We start from the raw sequence: 16,372 nt of genomic DNA on the forward strand, positions 1-16,372 counted from the left end.
CCATATAAATATGTAGGGGAGTGTACATATAATCCACTGTATATGGCTCTACTGGTCATTCTGAACTGTTGTAGACCTGCAGCTGATCTCACACTGAACAGCTAATGAAAGTCATACATCCTGGGCCTCATGACTGTTATGGCATAATACACTGTAGTCTGCGGAAACAGGAGTCTTTGGAACTCCCTCAGAGCTGCTCTAACTGTTGGGGCATTTAAAGCAGGTGTGTGTGTGTGTGTGTGTGTGTGTGTGTGTGTGTGTGTGTGTGGTGTGTGTGTGGTGTGTGTGTGTGTGGTGTGTGTGTGTGTGGTGTGTGTGTGTGTGTGTGGTGTGTGTGTGTGTGTGTGGTGTGGTGTGGTGTGGTGTGGTGTGTGTGTGTGTGTGTGTGTGTGTGTGTGTGTGTGTGTGTGTGTGTGTGCGTGCGTGCGGTCCCTACCCTCTGCCAGTACACTAGTGATGAAGACTCCTCGTAGAGAGGTAACGTTGGTGAAGTCAGTGTCGCCCCCTGTGGTGGTGTAGAGGTGACGCTCCAGAGACTTAGAATACACTGTCCCCCTGTCATCTGAAACGTAGATGGTGCCAAAGCCTGTGTCTGGGGAGAGAACATTTGTCCTGTTAGGGTTCTCTCCAACATGGTTATTTAGTGAGACACCGTGTGGAAATAAGACAAGAAAGAAAGAACACAGTATTGGCTATTGACTGACCTCCTGGTTCGTCCACGTGCATGAACACCATGTCCTCATTGGCTGCCAGGATGGAATAGAACTCCTCGTGGCCAACCGGAGGCAGCTGAGCCATGTTCCACTCCTCCCCCTGGTTAGTCGACACATGGATAATCCTCAGAGTGCCCTGGGGGAGGGAGGGAGAAAAACAGAGTGAGAGAGAGAGAAACAGAGAGAGAAAAACAGAGAGAGAAACAGAGAGAGAAAAACAGAGAGAGAGAGAGAAACAGAGAGAGAAAAACAGAGAGAGAAACAGAGAGAGAAAAACAGAGAGAGAGAAACACAGAGAGAGGGGGGGGGGGGGGGGGGGCATTAGGCTTAGAGAACAAGCTCACATTCAAAGCAGGAACACAAATATTATGCAAACTAACCAACACACACAAGCAAACAAGTAGACCACACACACACAAAGTTCCTCATACTTACAGTTCCAGTCATAACAGAGGCGAACAGAAACTTTCCCCCCAGGCCGAAAGAGAAGATCTTAGTGGCAACGGTCTTTATGGTCTTCCCATAATCCGTTGTCCTCCTCAAGTCCAGCATCCCCCTGTCATCTGAGAAGGTGAGACAGATGTTCTCCTTATCTAGTCTTAAAGTTAGATATCAAGTTATTCATCTTGGAATCCAGAACCAAATTACACATGAACTATTTATGGTAATCTGTCACGAGAGACTATAGAGACTATAGAGACTATAAAGACTATAGAGACTATAGAGACTATAGAGACTACAGAGACTATAAAGACTATAGAGACTATAAAGACTATAGAGACTAGAGACTATAGAGACTATAAAGACTATAAAGACTATAGAGACTATAAAGACTATATAGACTATATAGACTATAGAGACTATAGAGACTATAAAGACTATAGAGACTAGAGTCTATAGAGACTATAAAGACTATAAAGACTATAGAGACTATAGAGACTATAGAGACTATAGAGACTATAGAGACTATAGAGACTATAGAGACTATAGAGACTATAAAGACTATAGAGACTATAGAGACTATAGAGACTATAGAGACTATAGAGACTAGAGAGACTATAAAGACTATAGAGACTATAGAGACTATAGAGACTATAGAGACTATAGAGACTATAGAGACTATAGAGACTATAGAGACTATAAAGACTATAGAGACTATAGAGACTATAAAGACTATAGAGACTATAGAGACTATAGAGACTATAAAGACTATAAAGACTATAGAGACTATAAAGACTATAGAGACTATAAAGACTATAGAGACTATAGAGACTATAGAGACTATAGAGACTATAGAGACTAGAGACTATAAAGACTATAGAGACTATAAAGACTATAGAGACTATAAAGACTATATAGACTATAGAGACTATAGAGACTATAGAGACTATAGAGACTATAAAGACTATAGAGACTATAAAGACTATAGAGACTATAGAGACTATAAAGACTATAGAGACTATAAAGACTATATAGACTATAGAGACTATAGAGACTATAGAGACTATAGAGACTATAGAGACTATAGAGACTATAAAGACTATAGAGACTATAAAGACTATAGAGACTATAGAGACTATAAAGACTATAGAGACTATAAAGACTATAGAGACTATAAAGACTATAGAGACTATAGAGACTATGGAGACTATAAAGTAATTCTGGAGTTTATTAGCTATTTGAATGGGTGTCAGTGTCACTCACTGCAGGATCCATTGAGGTTGGAGGTGAAGAATATGTTCCTGTTCATCCCCCTGGAAACAGAGAAGAAGACTAGCTGTCACCACACATTACTAGCCTTTGTAAAACATGTTTAGTTGCTAGTACAGCACCAAGGTCACTGTTTTCAATGTATACTGGACTGATATACTTTGGGACACACTGGTGATGATAGAATTTGAGACAGGCTGTAGAGACAAACAATAGTTGTTCCCGCAGTCCTAAAAAGGACCTTGGTGACATGCTTTATCGTCTTGGTTACAGTTTATCACACGCTCCCTGCCACATTCATGCCCTTCTCAAATATGTACTTTGCTCCAAATGTTCTGTTGTGTTTGTCTTCAGAAACTCTTGTCATGCCCTAGTTAAGTTTGAACTATATTCCTGTACTCCTATCAAGGTTAGGTCTGTAGGGACTGGGAGGAGAGGCTGGGTGGTGTGATATCGCTGTGTGTGTGTGTGTGTGTGTGTCTGGGTGTCGCAGCATTAGAAAGCGAACCAGCGAGGGTAAACAAACGCTCACAGTAACTACTGACGCCCTTTCATCACAATGCAGGCAGATCCAGGAAATAACTCTACACAAAACTACAGCTTCTGTGGGCTTGGCTCAGAACACCTAGTCAAACACTAACTAACACAACTGCAATTCCTGTTTACTGCCTGCTTTTACAGTGTGTTTTACAGTGTGTTTTACAGTGTGTTTTACAGTGTGTTTTACAGTGTGTTTTACAGTGTGTTTTATAGTGTGTTTTACAGTGTGTTTTACAGTGTGTATGGTGCCCTCTGCTATCAGTGGGGGCAGTATTGGATGTTTACAGTGTGTTTTACAGTGTGTTTTACTTTGTGTTACTGTGTTTTACAGTGAGTTTTACAGTGTGTTTTATAGTGTTTTACTGTGTTTTACAGTGTGTTACTGTGTGTATGGTGCCCTGATAGCAGTGGGGGCCGTATTGGATGTTTATTTAGTATGTTTATTCAACATACGTCTACAACTAATCAGCTAGCTGAGAGGTCTAGTCATAGAGATCCTATTAAATTACTAGAGGGACTAAACCCTCAAAGTACCATAACTGGGTGAAAATGGCAGCCATCTTGGTCAGGGAGAAATCCAAACCCAGTCTTAATTGGAATGAATGGCAGTAGAGGCAGAGGTGATGCATTTCCTGCTTTTACTTATGCAGGACATTAAAAAGTGTGATATATCAGAAAGTGCAATAGAATTATTGTCAACCTAAAATATTGTCATATAATTACAAATACAGTTTATATGGATTTTATACATCTGTATAAATAGCCTCTAAAATATATGTTAACAGACCATAAATGTCTCAGATTTGGTTTTCTTGGAAAGCTGTGAGTGCTATTATATGATACAATATCAGTACTTGTTGCTTTTACAACTTGTAAAAAAAAACACAGGATAGGTGCAGTGAAGTGTGTTGTTTTACAGGGTCAGCCATAATAGTACAGCGCCCCTGGAGCAAAACAAGGGCACACCGACGGATATTTCACCTTGTCGACCCAGGTATTCAAACTAGCGGGCCCAACTCTCTAACCAATAGGCTTATTGCTGGCCTAAGTCCTATCATCAACTGATTTCAGCCAGTGTGTGGCTGTGGATTGACTGCATTGTTAGAATGGAATGTTGGCGTATTGGCAGTTAATTTGAAACATTTATGGAATCATTCCTCTAAAACTGGCTGGCTAGCTAGCTAACACCTACAGTGCAGATACATTCTTCACAAACATTGTTTGAAACAATATCTTATCACAGCACTGGCAAACAATGGTTGACCAACTCCTTGACCAACATGTCTGACCTTTGGACCATCATAAGAAGGTTCATGTCCATTCTAGTATTCTAACTCTATGGGTTTATTCAACATACTACATCTAAAACTAATCGGCTAGCTGCCCGACGGAGAAGAGGTCAAGCAAATATAATTCCACCAAATCAACCACAGGGACTGAGCTGCAGTTATAGAGGGAATGAACATCCAGTACAGTCTACATAACAACAGTGCTCATTATAGGAACTCAAACAGACCATGAGCAATGGGATAACTGCCTGCTAATAGATCCTAACTCTTACCCTGTGGCAGCCATGTAAGGACGGGGTCTTCTGCTAACTCTATTCCTATATCTTGTATCATGTCTCTTACCATTTGACCAGACACACCATGTCATGGATCTTCCTCCAGTTCTCTCCAAAGTCCTCTGACAGCCAGAGCTCGTTCTGTAAAGGGTTTACAAGAGTATTAAAAATACATAAATTGCCATATACACAACAAAAGATATGGCCCCAATAATGTTCTCTCTAGTTTTGTTTTGATTCCCACAGATTTACTCTCCACCTGACACATAAAAGCCCTCTACACTAGTACCTGTGTACGGGTTGAAAATTTAAGATTTGGGCACTAATCAGCTCCTAAATTGGAACGTAGTGTCTGAACAGTAACATGCTATACATGACGTCAGAGCTCTGGCTCTGTGCTTCACAGTGCCGCATGGGTTTTGACTGACAGCCATTCTGAACTTGAGCAACGCTCGCAACAAGAAGTTGGCCCCATCCCTTCCGGTAATTGGGAAACTTTTGCTAAATGTTTTGATGTCTGAGTTGGGGAAATGCTGTAAATGAAGAGGACTCTATGTATTTTGAAAGATGAGACGTTGAGGATTATAATAAATACTGCTTTAATATCATACAAGCAAGCCGAACACCCGTGAGTCCAAATGTGCACTTCCCGTTTCCAAATCATAAAACTCATGTCACATACAGTGTCAACGTTTATGATCACTGTGTTTGATGATGGCGTCGTACCCTGGGTTGTTCTGAACAGAATGAGCCTGTGTCTGATGTACAGTTCCAAGATGACATGGCGTCGTACCCTGGGTTGTTCTGAACAGAATGAGCCTGTGTGTTTATTCACAGTGTCACACACCTGAATGCACTCATGATTCCTTTCTATACGCACCAAAATTATGATCTGTTTCTCTGAATTGCCTTGTGAAAGCCTAACACTATAAGATCATATTTTATAACTTAGCTAGTCATGTTTGCAATAGAACAAGCTTTCAAATCATGACCACCTGACCCAGATTATGATTTATAATGGTCCGTTTTTGGATTGCGTAAACAACGACAGTAATTGTGTGATGGCGGGAAGCAGGTATGTGTTCCAAACTAAACAACTACAAGTCTGCTTGCTGTAGTTCCTCAACATCACAGCTAGGAGAGCTAAAAAAAAAATCACCTTATAGTTGAAGACTCTTCTTTGAGTCATAAAAGTGCATTGAAATTGCTTACGAACTGTGCACACTTTGTAGAGGTGTGTGGCCAATTGGAGACACCAGTTAGTCCTCTCACTCAAACCTTTGTCATTTTTTTTGTCTTATGTTGCACCTACCCCACATTTTCCAGGAATATTCTTATCATGTTACTGAATGTATCCAGAGCATTTTCTGTTTTTCGTTATCAACAAATGCGGGGTAAAAGTACAGTAAATGTAAAATGCACATAAAGTCAACAGTGTAATGTTTGGATTCAGTCTTGTGCCAGGTAAACTGTAGTGTCCTTACATTTTACATTTTAGTCATTTAGCAGACGCTCTTATCCAGAGCGACTTACAGTTAGTGAGTGCATACATTTTCATACTGGCCCCCCGTGGGAATCGAACCCACAACCCTGGCGTTGCAAGCGCCATGCTCTACCAACTGAGCTACGTGGGACCTCCTTAACTTTGGTCTAATCATTTTCCCATAATCTCCAAACTGTTCCTTTTCAATTGCTACCATGCTTATGCATTTTCATATTTCTTTTGTAAGAAACCTTTCAATTTAGCCCTATCCATATAGGTAAATTCCCACGAGTGTAAAGGGTTAACAGACCTACTAATGAGAGACCATAAAGTGATTTAGATAGAGAGGGTCTGAACAGCTCTTATCAACCCTGAGAGGTACATGATGAGGCTGCCTAGACCACTGGTGTTGTAAAAGTATTGATAAGTTAAGTGTGCTGATGGGTCTGGGTGTTAGGAGAAGTAAGAATACTTTGTAGTACTCCTCACCCTCCATACGCGCGCACGCGCACGCGCACGCACACGCCCCTTGACCCCCGACTCACAGTGTTGCTGATAACCAGGAGAACGTTGGCGTCTCTGGGGTTGTACATGATCTGCATCAGGGGGTTGAAGGGAAGGTCCTGCTGCTCAAAGCTCTTCCCAAAGTCTCTGGAGAGAAAGATACGAGAGCCCAGGCTGCCAGACACATCACCTGTCAGGATCACCTGGGAGGAGCAGGACAGGCAAACCAAATGATGATATGTCCCCTTGAACAGTGGTCTGCAACATCACGTCTTTTGATACATATGGAGACATAACATATTATAAGCCTTAATACAAGACAGTAAAGGTTCATACATGCTTATAAAACTAACAAAGTTATTCCTGCAGTCTTTCAGTAAAGTGTTGCCATTATTTTCAGAAACGTTTCTTCTAGAACATGCCATGAACACGTAAGATTGTTCACAGGTTTTAAAAACACGTCTTACCTTCCCAGAGTTCTCTGGTCCGATGGCGATGCCGAACTCTGTCCTGATGAAAGTGTTGTTGATGAGTTTTGTGACGTCCTGGAACGACTTCCCATAGTTCTCACTGAGAAAGCACACTTTTAATATTCAACCACTCGTCAGCTCAAATAATATCTGGCTTTATTTTACCACAGAAATTATTTGACACAACTGGTGATGAATCAGTCTACTCTTACCTTCGGTAGAGTTTGGACTGGCCGAATCTCAACATGAAGAATGGAACTTGGAATGTTGTCAAAGCCAGGATGACCTGTACAGAACAAGTCCAGTTTAAGGACTAGTCTAGAACACCTATAAGGACTAGTCTAGAACACCTATAAGGACTAGTATAGAACACCTATAAGGACTAGTATAGAACACCTATAAGGACTAGTCTAGAACACCTATAAGGACTAGTCTAGAACACCTATAAGGACTAGTCTATAACACCTATAAGGACTAGTATAGAACACCTATAAGGACTAGTTTAGAACACCTATAGGGACTAGTCTAGAACACCTATAAGGACTAGTATAGAACACCTATAAGGACTAGTATAGAACACCTGTATTCCATCTATAAGTTTGAGACCCTGGTTTGACATACCGATCATTTAGTTATATCAGTACGTAATTGGGACAGAATGGAACATGGAATAGTAAAACTCACCCCAGTGGCGTCTCCGACCCAGGCCAGTGACACGGACCCACTCAGGTCATTGAAGGAGTACTGACAAGAAAAGAGAGCAAATAGGAATATTTGCAGTCATGTTGTTTATTGTTCACAGACTGAAATCCATCACAACATCATTTATAAAGGCAAGCATCACATTAGTCATGGAGTGTGAGTAATCCAGAAATCGTTTTAGTCATACATGATCTTTAATATTAGCAGCAGTGGGTCTGATAATGTAGGCCTCATGTAGTAATAAAGTATAATGCAATAAAGGAATACCCCTCATCTGATTTTAAAAAGCTTCCATATACCTAGCGATAACTCTCCAGTAGGATGTGTTCACCCAGCCGTTAACCTAATGCTGTACCATGCCTCTCCCTCTCCAAATCTCTAAGTATTACAAAACATTACATGTAGAAAGAGAAGTGTTCAAGAGTACACAATCAAATACCCCTAATCCTTGGCATGCCGACCAGTAGCATAGGCTTCAGACCAAACGCCCTCACAGTCGGAGGCTGCACTAGTACAACCAGTCCCAACTGTCAATCAACTGTCAAACCTTCTCGAAAAAGAAGAGACATACAGTTGAAGTCGGAAGTTTACATACACTTAGGTTGGAGTCATTAAAACTCATTTTTCAACCACTCCACAAATTTCTTGTTAACAAACTATAGTTTTGGCAAGTCGGTTAGGACATCTACTTTGTGCATGACACAAGTAATTTATCCAACAATTCTTTACAGACAGATTATTTCACTTATAATTCACTGTATCACAATTCCAGTGGGTCAGAGGTTTACATACACTATGTTGACTGTGCCTTTAAACAGCTTGGAAAATTCCAGAAAATGATGTCATGGCTTTAGAAGCTTCTGATAGGCTAATTGACATCATTTGAGTCAATTGGAGGTGTACCTGTGGATGTATTTCAAGGCCTACCTTCAAACTCAGTGCCTCTTTGCTTGACATCATGGGAAAATGAAAAGAAATCAGCCAAGACCTCAGAAAAAAATGTGTAGACCTCCACAAGTCTGGTTCATCCTTGGGAGCAATTTCCAAACGCCTGAAGGTACCACGTTCATCTGTACAAACAATAGTACGCAAGTATAAATACCATGGGACCACGCAGCCGTCATACCGCTCATGAAGGAGACGTGTTCTGTCTCCTAGAGATGAACGTACTTTGGTGCGAAAAGTGCAAATCAATTCCAGAACAACAGCAAAGGACCTTGTGAAGATGCTGGAGGAAACAGTACAAAAGTATCTACAGTAAAACGAGTCCTATATCGACATAACCTGAAAGGCCGCTCAGCAAGGAAGAAGCCACTGCTCCAAGAAGGCCATAAAAAAGCCAGACTATGGTTTGCAACTGCACATGGGGACAAAGATCGTACTTTTTGGAGAAATGTCCTCTGGTCTGATGAAACAAAAATAGAACTGTTTGGCCATAATGACCATCGTTATGTTTGGAGGAAAAAGGGGGTCGCTTGCAAGCCGAAGAACACCATCCCAACCGTGAAGCACGGGGGTGGCAGCGTCATGCTGTGGGGGTGCTTTGCTGCAGGAGGGACTGGTGCACTTCACAAAATAGATGGCATCATGAGGAAGGAAAATGATGTGGATATATTGAAGCAACATCTCAAGACGTCAGTCAGGAAGTTAAAGCTTGGTCGCAAATGGGTCTTCCAAATGGACAATGACCCAAGCATACTTCCAGAGTTGTGCCAAAATGGCTTAAGGACAACAAAGTCAAGGTATTGGAGTGGCCATCACAAAGCCCTGTCCTCAATCCTATAGAAAATGTGTGGACAGAACTGAAAAAGCGTGTGCGAGCAAGGAGGCCTACAAACCTGACTCAGTTACACCAGCTCTGTCAGGAGGAATGGGCCAAAATTCACCCATCTTATTGTGGGAAGCTTAAACAATAAACAATTAAACAATTTAAAGGCAATGCTACCAAATACTAATTGAGTATGTAAACTTCTGACCCACTGGGAATGTGATGAAAGAAATAAAAGCTGAAAGAAATCATTCTCTCTACTATTATTCTGACATTTCACATTCTTAAAATAAAGTGGTGATCCTAACTGACCTGAGACAGGGAATTTTTACTAGGATTAAATGTCAGGAATTGTGAAAAACTGAGTTTAAATGTATTTGGCTAAGGTGTATGTAAACTTCCGACTTCAACTGTATATTTTTGTTCACTATATATACAATCTATGGTTGGACCTATGGGGGAATTTAGAATGAGCCTCTAGGAATTATTTCTTCAGCCTTTAGGGTTCGTCCAAAATGGCACCCTATTCACTATAATGTGCACTGCTTTTGAGAAGGTAGTGCGCTATTAGTGCAAAGTAGTGCACTACATAGGGAAAAGGTTACCATCTGGGACACACATTTAGTCTCTAGATTACCCATAACCCTGCATCTGGGTTCAACGTCTGGCTGGGACAGAGAAACTATGGAAAAATAGAAGATCTGTGACAACAGGATACTGTACGTACAGCATTGATTTAATTGATTATGTTTTGGGAAGCCCATAATCAGTAAGTGGTCATTGTTTGGACAAATAGTCCAATTCATGGTTGGTTCAGAGACCCACGTCGGTAACTGATTGGGTAACTGATTGGGTAACTGATTAATAATACTATAAAATAAACTGCATATTAATGTGACTGGTCAATTGCGTGAGTCAGGGGCATTGACTGGTCAATTGCGTGAGTCAATAGAAATTGTATTTTCTCAGGAACTCCCAATTTGGAGCTAACAGCAGCACTGTTTTTCAAAGTATCTCATCTTGAGATGTAGGAGTACGAGGAGTACATCGGCCATCACCGTGAGTAGCCTATGGCTTCATCTTCATCATTAGGTGGGTCAGTGTGCCACTGGAAATGTTATTTAGTAGCTTACTGTAGCCTATATATATATACAGTGGGGGAAAAAAGTATTTAGTCAGCCACCAATTGTGCAAGTTCTCCCACTTAAAAAGATGAGAGAGGCCTGTAATTTTCATCATAGGTACACGTCAACTATGACAGACAAAAATGAGAAAAAAAATCCAGAAAATCACATTGTAGGATTCTTAATGAATTTATTTGCAAATTATGGTGGAAAATAAGTATTTGGTCAATAACAAAAGTTTCTCAATACTTTGTTATATACCCTTTGTTGGCAATGACACAGGTCAAACGTTTTCTGTATGTCTTCACAAGGTTTTCACACACTGTTGCTGGTATTTTGGCCCATTCCTCCATGCAGATCTCCTCTAGAGCAGTGATGTTTTGGGGCTGTCGCTGGGCAACACGGACTTTCAACTCCCTCCAAAGATTTTCTATGGGGTTGAGATCTGGAGACTGGCTAGGCCACTCCAGGACCTTGAAATGCTTCTTACGAAGCCACTCCTTTGTTGCCCGGGCGGTGTGTTTGGGATCATTGTCATGCTGAAAGACCCAGCCACGTTTGATCTTCAATGCCCTTGCTGATGGAAGGAGGTTTTCACTCAAAATCTCACGATACATGGCCCCATTCATTCTTTCCTTTACACGGATCAGTCGTCCTGGTCCCTTTGAGAAAAACAGCCCCAAAGCATGATGTTTCCACCCCCATGCTTCACAGTAGGTATGGTGTTCTTTGGATGCAACTCAGCATTCTTTGTCCTCCAAACACGACGAGTTGAGTTTTTACCAAAAAGTTATATTTTGGTTTCATCTGACCATATGACATTCTCCCAATCCTCTTCTGGATCATCCAAATGCACTCTAGCAAACTTCAGACGGGACTGGACATGTACTGGCTTAAGCAGGGGGACACGTCTCGCACTGCAGGATTTGAGTCCCTGGCGGCGTAGTGTGTTACTGATGGTAGGCTTTGTTACTTTGGTCCCAGCTCTCTGCAGGTCATTCACTAGGTCCCCCCGTGTGGTTTTGGAATTTTTGCTCACCGTTCTTGTGATCATTTTGACCCCATGGGGTGAGATCTTGCGTGGAGCCCCAGATCGAGGGAGATTATCAGTGGTCTTGTATGTCTTCCATTTCCTAATAATTGCTCCCACAGTTGATTTCTTCAAACCAAGCTGCTTACCTATTGCAGATTCAGTCTTCCCAACCTGGTGCAGGTCTACAATTTTGTTTCTGGTGTCCTTTGACAGCTCTTTGGTCTTGGCCATAGTGGAGTTTGGAGTGTGACTGTTTGAGGTTGTGGACAGGTGTCTTTTATACTGATAACAAGTTAAAACAGGTGCCATTAATACAGGTAACGAGTGGAGGACAGAGGAGACTCTTAAAGAAGAAGTTACAGGTCTGTGAGAGCCTGAAATCTTGCTTATATATATATATATATATATATATATATACTGTGCATATATTGCATCCTAATATTGTACAATCTGTGTGTTGTGTGTGTGTGTGTGGGGGGGGGGGGGTACTAAAATGTTTATACTAAATGCAATTTGTTGCTACAAGGAAATGAAGGACAGGGGTAGTGAAAATCAAGAACTGGACCAAATTATATTATCAGGAACTACGAACTAACTCAACGAGGCGTCTGTGGGTATGCTGTTTGTTAGCTGAGTAGAACGCGGATGCATTGGGTAAGACGTTGCTAAACTGGTCTGTCTGTCCTGTGTTGACACAGCCAGACAGACGGACCAGACAGCTTCCAAAAGACATCTGGTGATCTGAAATTAAACATCGCTCTTAGTTAGAGCTGACTGCACAGTGTTTGAGGACAACATCATTAAGAAAGACAGTCAGTGGCAAGAACTTCATAACATATTCCCAATTTTCATCAGTTCTGCCTACAGTATAGGCCTAATGCATAGTCTAAATGTCAAGTCGAAAACATAGGAATATAGGTCTACTCCCAATTTGTATATGTTTTACATTTACGTCATTTAGCAGACACTCTTATCCAGAGTGCATAAATTTTTCATACTGGCCCCCCCCCGTGGGAAACGAACCCACAACCCTGGCGTTGCAAGCGCCATGCTCTACCAACTGAGCTACAGGGGACTACTGTTCAGTCTAAATGTCTAGAATGTGCTCTCAAATGCAGAAACAGTTTGAAATGTGTGTATCTTATAACCTAATTACTTAACAACCTAACACACACACACGTCCCCTACAACTAAACACTTCCTCTTTACGCACAGGCAATAGAAATTCTTGAAAAACCAGACTGCCTGTTTAACCACCCATAGGCCTCCGAACACACTGAGGCAGAACATGACAACAAAGTAGTTAGGGCAGGCCTAGTATGAACTACAGGTAGCATCGTTCCCATGAATCACCTAACTGCCGAACAAACACTAGGTTTCACCTATTTCCTTATTGAAAAAGAATGCTATTTGACCCTCTGTAGACACTGTGGCAGAACATGACAACAAAGTAGTTAGGGCAGGCCAGGCCAGGTATGAACTACAGGCAGTATCGTTCCCATGAGGAAATATAGGTCAAACTCATTACCATTAGAGAACAGGTGAGAGACACATACAGCGGAATCTGAAATGATTGACACCCTTGATAAAGATGGGGCAATAATGACTGTATAAAATAAACATTTCAAATGCTGAGCTATGTTGTACGCTCAAAACGATGTCGAAATTATATTATTTTATACTAATAAAAATCTTTCTCAGAGAAATATATTTTGTTTAACAAGCAATCATTTATTTTCTCAAAAAGGTAGGGGTCAAAATTATTGACACCCCTAAAGTTTAGTATTTGGTCCCGTATTCCTAGCACGCAATGACTACATCAAGTTTGTGACTCTACAAACTTGTCTAAAGACTTCTACATTGATGTTGATGCTACCATGATTACGGATAATCATGAATGAATGGTAAATCATGATGAGTGAGAAGGTTACAGACATGCTAACCAACCCCTAATAAAAGTGACTCCAAAATGACACAATACATTATTACCATTCATTGCTATTGGGCACAAATGAATCTGAAACACAACCAAATACGAACTGCAAATGTATCCAACAAGTTTGTAGTTTCACAAGCTTGATGTAGTCATTGAGCGCTAGAAATATGGGACAAAATACAAAATCTGACTACTTTATTTATAAGAATCTTTAGGGGTGTCAATCATTTTGATCCCTACCTTTCTGAGCGAAAAAAAATATGACTTGTTAAACAAAACCTATTCCCCTTCCTCTTTGTATTAGTATAAAATAATATATTTTCCAAAACAATTTGAGCATACAATAGCTCAGTATTTGAATTATTTATTTGATACAGTCATTATTGCTCATCTTCATTATTTGTATTTGATTGTACCTTTATTTAACGGCAAGTCAATTAAGAACAAATTCTTATTTACAATGACGGCCAAAGGGTGTTCATCAAGGGTGTCAATAATTTCGTATGTGTATATACACTAGCCTGGCTAGATAATGGCCTCAATGCAGTTATGCCCTGGGAAGGATACACCATTTGAATTGCTCATTGTATACCTACACTGTATTACAGAGCAACTGTATGCTAAACTCACTAAAGATGAAACTTGATAAATGAACTACAGGTACCCTTAAACAATTAGCTACAGAGATGCTAAACTGAACATTAAACCCATAATCCTGCTCTGTATGGGCTTGAAGTAATCTTTAACTCCAGTAGCCTACTTGTGTCAGTATCAACTGGCTTGACTACAGTTGAATGAGCTGTGAAACATGAAAAATTGATCTCATGCAAGAAGCTGGCGAATAGATTATGATATGTGGTTAGTTTCATGTTAACGGTACTGTTTAAACCCAAGTCATTTTCTTATTATGAGGATAATTGTCGAGGTAACGTGTCACCTGCAGAACATTAGCCTGTTATACCGGTGAGAAGTCTAACCTAACCGGACCTGAAGGGTTAACTTACGGTGTGGGTGTTGTTAGTCAATTTGGTGTCGAATCCCTGGAGACTTTTACAGTCCCCTTCATCCGCGCTTCTCCTGCTCCTTATGTGGTCGGATGATTCAGAGTCAAACTGTTCTAATTCTAAATCTGCTGATCTCTTTTCGATATTCAAACTGGGATCTTTCACAAATTCATACTGTCCATTGTTATATTGTCCTTCTTTAAAATCATAAGCTGATGTCAAATGCTGGAATAGAAAAAGTAAAACACAGTACGTTAGAACTCCCATATCCACTGTGCGCCAAAAACCTTAACTACTTGTATTGTAGGCTATATTTTGTTATTGTAGTAATCCTGACTATAAATTGACGGTCGATCCGGTTCGGAACACGGCTGCCGATGACATCAACAAAAACAGTAGTCCTGACAGCGAGTGGTAGCCTACTGCGGCTTTGTTCGCTCTCCACGGGTCATACACTCCTTTTCTAAAAAACAATTCAGGCGCATTAATTTGCCGAGATGCATTATGTCCAATTGTCCACTGTGCAACTGCTTGTCCAGAAATTACACAATGTAAAGATCCCTCAAATTATGTAAATGATTTTTGATATTGGGATAGGTCTTTGCAGACAGCCCACTGTGATTGGCTTTTACTGTGTTTGACACGGGAAATTAGTCTTCTGATTGGTTAAGACCCCAATAGCACATCCCACTGCACAAACGACTGCTTCTGGTAGCTGTCAAAGCCTTGTTAAGCTTGGTTGAGGGTAGGATAGCTATTCTACTATGGAATGATTTGTCCCTTCAGGTGAGCTTGATCAATATTTGTTAATATGTATGATTCCGAATATGTACAATCATCAAATTAAAAATATACATGAATAGGAATACATGTTTATAAGCATGCAAAACATGAGAACAGTAAGCATGAGAAAACTAGTTAATGTGATGGCATAGCCAGACTAGTTGTGACAGGCTCTTTAGACATCAGGTGATCATGTTGGATCAGTGGGTAGTAGTAATCATAAATCAATAAATGAATTAAAAAAGATGGTTAAGAAAAGGCCAATGAAAAAGGGAAAAAGTCAAAAGGACATGTTAACATCCCTGCCTTTGATGTTGCCAAACCAAACCAAGTGAAAGTGGTCACATGGCCTACATGAATTGCCAAGGTTCTCAACAGCAACACACAAAAAGTGTTGTGTCATATCCCCTTATCAAACTCTTAATTGGTCCACAGATCAAAAGAGCATTTTCCTTTAGAGCATGATGAGTGACAGGCTGAGAGAGGATGAACATCTGGACAAGCAAAGTGTTGTGATCCTGCAAGCTCCAGGCCAGAGATTATCAGATATACTCAGCTTGAATAAACCCTCAGTAAACAGCAAACAGGCCTGCCCTGTCTGTCCGTCTGTCCGTCTGTCCGTCTGTCCGTCTGTCCGGCCACTCGCCCGCCCGTCGGTCTGTCCGTCCGTACGTCTGTTACCTACAACATTCCATAGGCTAAATTGATGGAGGTGCTAACAGGGGTGGGTCATTCAGGTCAAAAGTTAAACCTTGCCTAATTGACCCTACTATACTCTCCTGTTTGTTCCTGAATTAACTCACATAAGAGCGTAATTTGTTCGCCGTACAAAACCTCAAATTAGATTTAATTCATTTTACGAGAAGGAGTGAGTCAGAAACAGATTTTATTCATGTGTTCATGTGATGGTAGAGCCCTAGTGCCAGGGGGAACCCATGACTGGAGATCACGTGGTGTTGGAGAAAAATAAAGGACTGCCTGGAGGGAGTCTCTCGCCAGCCAGCCGGTTTTTAAAACTCAGTGACCACCACGACCACT

The 16,372-nt window shown here is 40.9% G+C and overlaps 1 protein-coding gene across 1 annotated transcript in view; it reads right to left on the reverse strand.

The window, feature by feature from the left end:
• Positions 1–15,113, reverse strand: part of LOC311148336 (sortilin-like) — a 28,031-nt gene extending 12,918 nt beyond the window's left edge. Inside the window, exons 1-10 of the mRNA XM_084185270.1 lie at positions 14,552–15,113; positions 7,669–7,728; positions 7,197–7,270; positions 6,982–7,084; positions 6,556–6,717; positions 4,595–4,668; positions 2,418–2,467; positions 1,149–1,276; positions 705–849; positions 437–592 (exon numbers count right to left, since the gene is read on the reverse strand). Coding sequence (XP_084041396.1) covers positions 437–592; positions 705–849; positions 1,149–1,276; positions 2,418–2,467; positions 4,595–4,668; positions 6,556–6,717; positions 6,982–7,084; positions 7,197–7,270; positions 7,669–7,728; positions 14,552–14,818 — 1,219 coding nt within the window. The 5' untranslated portion in view covers positions 14,819–15,113. The remainder of the gene's footprint in view (positions 1–436; positions 593–704; positions 850–1,148; positions 1,277–2,417; positions 2,468–4,594; positions 4,669–6,555; positions 6,718–6,981; positions 7,085–7,196; positions 7,271–7,668; positions 7,729–14,551) is intronic.
• Between the last annotated feature and the right edge of the window lie 1,259 nt (positions 15,114–16,372).

The sequence above is a fragment of the Coregonus lavaretus genome (assembly GCF_964263955.1).
Source record: "Coregonus lavaretus genome assembly, chromosome: 20".
NCBI classification, from domain to species: domain Eukaryota; kingdom Metazoa; phylum Chordata; class Actinopteri; order Salmoniformes; family Salmonidae; genus Coregonus; species Coregonus lavaretus.